This window comes from Thermobia domestica, chromosome 3 (assembly GCF_964235325.1).
Source record: "Thermobia domestica chromosome 3, izTheDome1.hap1.1, whole genome shotgun sequence".
NCBI lineage: Eukaryota > Metazoa > Arthropoda > Insecta > Zygentoma > Lepismatidae > Thermobia > Thermobia domestica.
In genome coordinates, this window is record NC_137456.1 from 15734517 (window position 1) to 15743408 (window position 8892).

Sequence of the window (8892 nt, forward strand, 5' to 3'; positions counted from 1 at the left end):
CATTACTAATATATCCTACAAGTATCATAGCGATATTTAAGAAACAATGCTTTTAATTACCAAAAATATACTTCGATGAAGAGAAAAGTAGGGGAAAATCAAGAGTTAGAACCTTAATCCGCATTTTTCGTGCTTCCCCTAATTACCCCACTGTAACGATATGTACCCGAGTTTGTTCAGTAAGAACAAATGTTCGACTGACGTAAGTTGACTTGCATTCCGACGTATAGGTACGGTTTATAACAAAAATTTCGAATTTTTTGCCCAAATTTAAGGAGATTTTAATTTCCGTAGTTGGCAACACTGCGCGCAAGCCCGTTCAATTGATGTCAACAATTAGGTATCCATCGGACGTATCTACCTGACAAGTCTTAAGGAGGTCTCTCTACAACGAATGAAGCTACAGGGGAAAAGTAATAAAGAAAATTCGAAAATTCTCGAATTTTTGACTGGGGTGAAATTTGAGAGGGAAATTCGACACACAGAAGAAAAAGAAACTAAAATGATAAACTATGGACCAACCATATTTGGCAAGAAATATATATATACCGATATCTTAATTAGTGACCATACAGGAGCGGATTAAAAAATTGACATATCCGTATGTGCCACTTTGGCCACCTGGGTCCGAAAGGGTTACGAGTGTACATTTAATTACATTTTTTGACTACTAACTTGTGTTGTTGTATTAATTATAGTCTTGACTAATAATAATATCGTTGTTGTAAACAATCACAATCTCTCCTTTTTACATCTTAGTTCCAATACTGATGCTGAGAAATGCAGGGTGTTTCAAAATGAATATCGGGGAATTAAGTCTTCGCAGTACTTATTACATTTTACGCACAATTATATAAACAATACATCAAATAAAAGAACACCTCAAACAGTTTTTGCTTCAAGTGTTCGATGTGAGCTTCATTCGCCACATGGCACACATGGAGTCAATAGGTGAGAAAGGCCCATAAACTTTCCGCCATATGGCACAAAACATTCAATTCACACAGACGGTTGCACTGTAACTACAGATTCAGTCTTTGCAAAGTTAAAACACACAAAGCTTTCTGGTCTCTAGTCTCCATCTTTGCTACTTGCTCTTTCTAACGGCAGACAGAGGAAACAATGCATGGCATGCGTGTGTACAAAACTGTTTGAGTTGCTCTTTTATTTGATAATACTTATAATTGTAAGTTAATTGTAATAGATACTACAAAGTTTCAAAACCCTAATATTCATTTTGAAACACCCTGCATTACTTCAAATTATGTCATCCTATATTCATGTCTTGTATGTACATTCATGTCCAAGATTATTGTTTATGTCTATAAATATGTTGTTGTAGGAATATAATTTGATAACGAATCCGCCTGGTATTTGTTATAATATTAATATGTGTATAATCGGCAAAGACATGTATGTGGCAAATTTCATGTCAAAACAGCAGTAAATAAGAACAATAAAACAAAAATAAAACTTTCTTTCCATTTAGCAACAGTTTCTTTTACTCTTTCTCATTTTCGTATTTATAATTCTTTTCCGTTGAAATTTACAACAAATATACATTTTCCGATTATACACGTAATATTAAAAGTACCCTGCAAAATCATTATCAAATTATATTCTTACAAGAAGACAGTTATAGATATGCGACAATCATTGTGGACATGAATGTACATATCATCGGGCCGACCCCAGGCAATTTGTCGCCCGCGCAATGACGTAATTTGCCGCCTAAATCTTTCTCCAGAAAGAACAAATCTTAAAAGTCACGATTTTAAGTATGCTACTCCAGCATGAACAACGAAAGGGAGGGAAACTAAACTCGCACTCAGAAAGGCTTAAATACTTACTACAAATACAATATTGTTGTGTGTGTTTTTTTCTTTAAATATTAATCTATTATGTTAGTGAAAGATAAAGCAAATACATCTGAAAGATGGTAATCCTTTTTATAGAATTCAATATCGAGTTTCAACCTCAACATATCAGTTTGCAATTATAGTGCAACTAGCTCTTTTACCTTTATTTCTTTATTTTCCTTCTACATCTGTTTTTTTTTAAAGTGTTTCCACTTTCCATGATAACAATCTTATTTGCGACAAAGACAAGAGAAGCTTTCGTATCAGAACTTTGATAACTAACCAAAGGGGACAGGCATTCGAGAATTGAGTTCCTGCATTTGACAACAATCAAGCAATTTATGATGGGATTTATTTTCCCATTTGCTTTAGCACTGATCATGTTACTTAAAGTAATGCGACCTAAACATAATTTATGAATGTAGTATTCAAATAGAAGGTCAGCTTAGTCAGTGGTGCCTACCCCTCTCATGTCCATGACGCACCCCCACTCAATTGTCTATCCGTAGGTGTTCTTCCATGAAAAAAAAAACCTTTTCGATTAATTTTTACACACCCTCAAGAATATTTATATAGATTTTTAATCCCCCCAAATATTTCAATGACGCAATTTGCGTCATAGCCCCCCTGGCTTAGTAAATTTAGCTACCATGATCATGAAGTCTATCTCCAACAAGAAATATTTATTTTAAATAAAACACTTATGACAGATATTGCAGCCCAGTGCAAATGCACGTGTTGCACATATGGTAGAGCCAGCAATGCATATCATATATCTAGTCGACAAATTATTTATATGATATTCAGAAAATATTAGTAGGCAAATTAGTATTAGTTTTTACCTTTAGACAAGTTATTTGCATTTTATACTGTTCGTGATATTATTTTCGTACTTATTAAAGGCCTACTTTCACGAAAAAAAAAATGTTCATTTATACTTTTATTTCTTCGTTGATATTGGTGAAACAGTACAGAAACACGGATTATTAGTAGGTACGCTACTCATATAAATTGTAAAATATTTGAACCGTATCAGTATCTAGTGTTTAATTTATGTTGCATTTTATGGTAATTACACCTACACAAAAATACTTCAGACTTAAATGACGTAAGATACATTACAAATGACTATTTGAAAAAAAACGAAATTTAGAAAAAAAACGAGAGGCAATGTTTTTTTTCTAAAAAAAACGTACATTTCTGAAAAAAAAAAACGAACGGTTTTTTTTCTATTTACAACACTATGTACCAATGGCGAATGCTTTAGACATGAGGCTACTGGGAAGCCCTGGTCAACTGCTGAGATACTACCTATAATACCACTAATTGACCAGGGTGGTCAATTATTAGTCCATACCTAAAAAGGCGGTACCAATGGTTAACCACCCCCTAAACCATGTGACACCTTCCTTTCTTAATGTTCTAGCAATGTTCTTTAATTACTTCAATGTTCGTACCATACTATAACACAAGCTATTGTAGTTTTATACTGTACCTGTAGCTGGTTACGACTTTATTCCATACATCGTCGAATTTTCTGCCTCTTATTGTGCGCCCGCAAACTCGACACTACTAACCACACTTTCACCTATTTTAGAGGGAAAACCTACTTCCTGTTCCGTCATGCATCACGAAAAGCATAAACGAATAACATTTGTGCGTATCAGAACGTCATCCTTCAGTGCAAGGATCATATAACGCCTATAAAATGCCTCAAATAATGCATTTGGTCAATTATTGGTATCTGGTTCACTACTGGTACATATACCCTAGTTGATTAGTTTAGGCTCTCTTTTAAGGGTTTACCTACTATATCGCCGGGCCAATTTTAGGAAATGTACCTGAAAACGAGAATTTATTTTGAGGATTAACTTTACAATGCCCGCTCCAGCAGCTTTTCTTACAGACACGAAAAATTATACACGAATAATGGTCAATTTTCCGTTAAGGGGGTCCAGTGTCTTCCACATCACTTCTTTCTATTGATTACATAATATAACGTTATATTAGGTTAGCTTAGCTTATGGGAGTGCAGTGTAGTTTTGGACCTCCTTAACGGAACATGGACCGGAATAATTTTAACGAAAGGGGTACAAATCTCCCTAAGCTAACCCGACCCTGCTTATCCTTACCCTAACCCGACCTTACGCTGCTCTAGGCATTACTAGAGCAGACGGTTCTACCAAATTTTGACACATTTCTTACAAGTTAGCGCTTTGTATTTTTTTTTTTCTTTTTTTTTTTTTTTTAGCAGAGCATGCACTAAATGCATGTACTACGCTCCAATACTACTTGCAGATTGACTTCAGGAGGACTTAGTATAGTGTCGATAGGGAAGGTTCTAGATTATTGGTTCCCCATGTAGATTAGTAGCTGGGTAGGTTTCTTTCTGTACTAAAGTTTATACATTTAACTTATACACTATTGCCGAGCGAGCGTTAACGAGTGAAGGCGGGTTAGAGCCACGCAGAGCACGTTGTTTTCTGTCTTTATTACTACTCAATGGGAAGGGGGACCAGTAATCTAGAACCTTGCCGTGTCGATACATGGCTACTACATATCGCAGAAAAACTAGTGCATAAAACACGAAACAAGTTGTGCTAGATGGCTACAAAAAAAAAGCACGAATGCTATCTAACCGAGTTAAGGAAGGAGTGCAGCAGGGGGGCGTAACGGTACTCATGAGGTGCGTCAGCGACAGAAGGTATACGCATAAACAAGGATACGGTAGTGAAAGAACAAACTTATACATACAATACTCTCACTATCACAAAAAATTAATTCCAACACGCTGTGCACTGACAGTAATTACTTAAATTCATACTCTCATTCCTTCACGAAAAATGTTTCACATCGTATTTTACCTATAAATTTTCTATTTGGTAGAACGGTCTGCTTGAGTGTATTCCTACTCTGCTCTACTATACTCGTTTAAAGGCTCCTACTTACCGATGCTTACCTGGAACGTATATTGTAAAGTTTACCGTATTTGTACTACATGCTGGCCATCGTACTACTTAAATGAACGTTAAGAGCCATTACAAGATTGTACACCTCGTCACCTTTTACGCTCAGAAATCATACTCCATACTAGTCACTAACAAATAAATACTATTTCAATAGTAGTAAACCTTTCGTACTTACTGGCAAAGCCAATAAACTTTGAATTTTCTCAACAATACAATACTTTCTCCCATCGTCGCTGAACACTGAAATCGTCCAACTATCCAGTGTCATACACAAACGACATACTTTATCAATATTTTCTTTACTGATATTCATTGTCAGTATTTACTTGTTATAAACTAAATATGTTGATTTTGAATCAAGTGATAGAATCCTAATTATGGAATGCATAGCTGCTTGTTGGAAGTTATCGATGCACTACTTCTTTTTGATCCTTTTTCCCATTAACTTTCTAAATTTTTAAATCCTTTGAGGTGGAGAGAGATCATCAGTTTATCATAAAACAACATTTGCTGTCCAGTGTTGTCATCAGTTTCGTTATAACAAATTTCCCACTTGCAGCCATGGAATTTCCCAACTACATGCAAAATTTCCCATCAACATTTTTTTTTTTTTTTTTTTCTTATTAGGCGGACATATTCCGTAGCGCTTTGGGTCAACAGTAAAATCAGAATAGCTTGTATTCTTTTTGCGTCGCGATGCTGTATGCTGAACTTTGTAAAGAGTGGTATGAAATGAGACACACGAAAAATTGCAAGGAGAAATAAATAGCTGAATAAACTAAGGAAAAGTTATGAATGGGCCTCATTCTGTAAGAGGCTTCGAAACTTTCGGATTATGAACTCAACGTAAATTATGGAACAAATAATTATAAATGCTATACTAAATGCCCTACCATACCCTAAAACGCTAATTTTGCGTTACGATAACGCAAACCCCTACTGAATGAGATCAAGTGTCGAATATCGCGTTTTCAGACTATTTTAAATGAAATTTTTAGAACTCCACAAAGTTGTTATACATATTACAAAATCAAGTATTACATCATAGGGTAAAACATACAGTGATTGGCACTTTAAGGATGTTTTAAAATATAGATGACTACATCTTTCATCTTTTTATATGTATTCTCTTGATTTTTTCTCTAGATATACATTAATGCATATTGATTACGGAGAACGTGTATTTTTTACGTATTTCAAAAGCAGAAAATGTTTATAGAGCTTACAGTGAACACAAGTATAAAACTATAGTGATTGGCACTGAAAATACAGTAATTGGCACTTATTCCTATACTGATTGGCACTGTTAGTAATCCGCAACTCGAATGGTTTTATTTATGAACAACATAGTTTTACATTATGAGCCAAAATATAATACTATCAGGTTACTCTTTGACCAATAATTAGAAGAAATTACTTAAAATTGTTTATAACGTTCTACAAATAATAAAATTTAAATTCAGCAAAATGACCAATGTTTTTTAAACCTCTATCTTAATAAATCTTAGAATATGAAAGAAGGAAACTAGGAACAAGGGTCGCACGATTTGCATTAGAGAGACAATGATATTACTCACTATCATTATAACCTGGTGTCATGGGCACCCAAGGAAAGATTTCTATGGGGGCTCAAATCCCGTGTTGCTATTATATGTTTTTTTTTAATTTTTATTTGTATTAAGAACATCTTAAGAAATTTAATACATATTCGTGAGCCAGGGGGGGCTCGGGCCCAACCTTGCCCTCCCCTTCGGGCACTTATGCCTGGCATATCTGTAACTTCACTGTCATCGTCCAGAACGTATAGCAAATATGGGACACAAAATCATCATCTTGCAGGTCTTCTGGAATATGTATCTTGTGATCTCTAGGAATGCAATATAAATTAAAACTATTCGTACACAAAGAACGCGTTATCATGTTGTAAGCGTTTAACTCATTTTCGACCTGATTTATTGGAGTTTTTACTAACATCCGTTTGGACACCGAACAAATTTCTCTTTACAGTTTATTCCTGTTTTGAATTTTGAGGAGAAATGCTTCTGGTTCTGGCACTACTCTCACCTATTTCTGGTTCCTCTTTGGTTGTACAATCTTTCGATTCATTTCTGGCTGTACAATCTTTATATCCTATTTTGCTGGCATTTCCCTTCCATTTTCTGCCTTAGATTCCTCTCTCTTTCTTTTCCGCTTAGCTTTTTCTTCTTCAATTTGCTTCTTCCGGTTTTCCTTCTGTCTCATCATTTCTTGGTATGTCTCTGAAGTGAGAACAAACGGTAAGCGCTCTATAATGTATTTCCCCTTGCGCTTAGGTGTCTCTGGTCAATGCAGATGATCAGCAAATGACACATAATTTAAATTGTCATTTTTCAACTATCTGCTTGAGCCTTTACTCATCAGCACTTTCTGAATACGGTGCATTGACTTCATTCTCAAATGTCTCTACATTTTCACTCCCAGAAAATAATGGTGGTCTAATATTGTTGGAGTTATTTTAATCACGAGTATTTACGTTTGGCTCTTGTTCATATATGGTGACGCCTGATGTTTTTCTCTTTAATTGACTTACGGGTCCTCTGCTAAAGAATTTTGAAGAACACTTTCATTAATTCCTTTTCCTAATGAATCTAGGTTACTGCTTTGTGTAGATGTTTTGAAATGTCTCCGCAAACAATATAAGGCTGACATTTCCACACTACGATTCTTTTTCGAGTCCTTCTCCACTTTAGTGCTTTCCAATTATTGCACTACATCTTCTACAATGTCTGAGAACTATTCAGCTGTTAAGACATTAGTTTCGTTTGTTTCCGTACAAGAATGTTGAAGAAAAATTGGTGAGGACGTAGATGTGTTCACAATGCATTTACTATAGTCCATACTATTTGGGTCAAAGGGAAACAAGTTAACGGAGGCAAAGCCATTCTTAATAGTAGATGTGGAAATATAATTATCCACTACTTATTTAAGAAGAGGAGCAAAATACCGCTTATTTACATTTCAACGGGATGGTTGTGCCTCCAATTCCGAACCACTTTTCTCCACCCCTTCTTTATAGGTCGAAATGCTGCAACATTTGCTGTTTAAAGTATTCGAGTTGCATTTGGATACAATGCAGTAATTCACAGCATAGCTCGACTGGCGACTCGACTGGCAGGATACAGGGAGTGATCTTAAATGTAAACAATACTGTTACTGAATCTTTAGCATTAACTTCGTACACATTTTGGCACTCTTTTCAGCTAGAACAATCCCTGTATCCTTTTCACTTATATGGGTTCTTCTTTTTACAAAATTAGAGTAGAACCGAAGTCATCTCTGCAACTAGGATTTTTAAACGGAATTACGATGTAGATCTTGGTACACCGTACATCTTTGAGGCTTTTATGATTCCCATGCCTTCTGAAATTGATTGGAGAGCATCTTCAAGCCTTTGCTTATAATATTTAAGAGTTCGAAATTCTTGGCATATTGCAATATTGGGCTAGGTCTGTAACCAAGAGGAACTACTCCAATACAAGATACAGTGAAACCTGTCTATGTTGGCCGCCATCGGTTCCATCGAAAAGTGGCCAACTTAGACAGGTGGCCAACTTACAGAAAATAAGTGTGATTTGTGTATTTTTAGAATAGGGTTTCTAGTATTACTTGATTTTAAAATTTTAATAAACAGTGGCACGACAGCTACTTATAAATAATGTATATAAAGTAATCATAAAAATATACAGTACTAGAAAATATTACTATAGTATGTTTAATATATGTGCATACCTTTCTCTTCCTGAAAATAGTCTGGTACATTGGATTATTCGGATTGAAAACACGAGAACACAAACAACCATGAAATAGAAGCGTATGTACGCAGTTTATTGAAATTGATATTATAGAACACTGAGTTATTCAGATTGAAAACAAGAAAAGCTAAGTTATAAATTGAGAAATTCATATGTAATTTATATGACTTTGCAGTTGTTACTGAATGGTGGTTCATTCTACACGTATTTGTTTTATTCTTTTTTGGCAGATATACACATTCTAATATTGTAGTCGACTACCTCTTGTTAATG

General features: G+C 35.0%; 1 protein-coding gene across 5 annotated transcripts in view; it reads right to left on the bottom strand.

The window, feature by feature from the left end:
* The window catches only part of LOC145680189 (uncharacterized), an 85323-nt gene extending 79959 nt beyond the window's left edge, over positions 1 to 5364 (bottom strand). For 3 of the 5 annotated variants that reach the window (XM_081750437.1, XM_081750434.1, XM_081750438.1), the window contains exon 1: positions 5004 to 5363. In XM_081750437.1, coding sequence (XP_081606563.1) covers positions 5004 to 5141 — 138 coding nt within the window. In that variant the 5' untranslated portion in view covers positions 5142 to 5363. Of the gene's footprint in view, positions 1 to 5003 lie in introns of all 5 variants that reach the window. The other 2 variants (XM_081750435.1, XM_081750436.1) reach the window with 1 other exon arrangement.
* Between the last annotated feature and the right edge of the window lie 3528 nt (positions 5365 to 8892).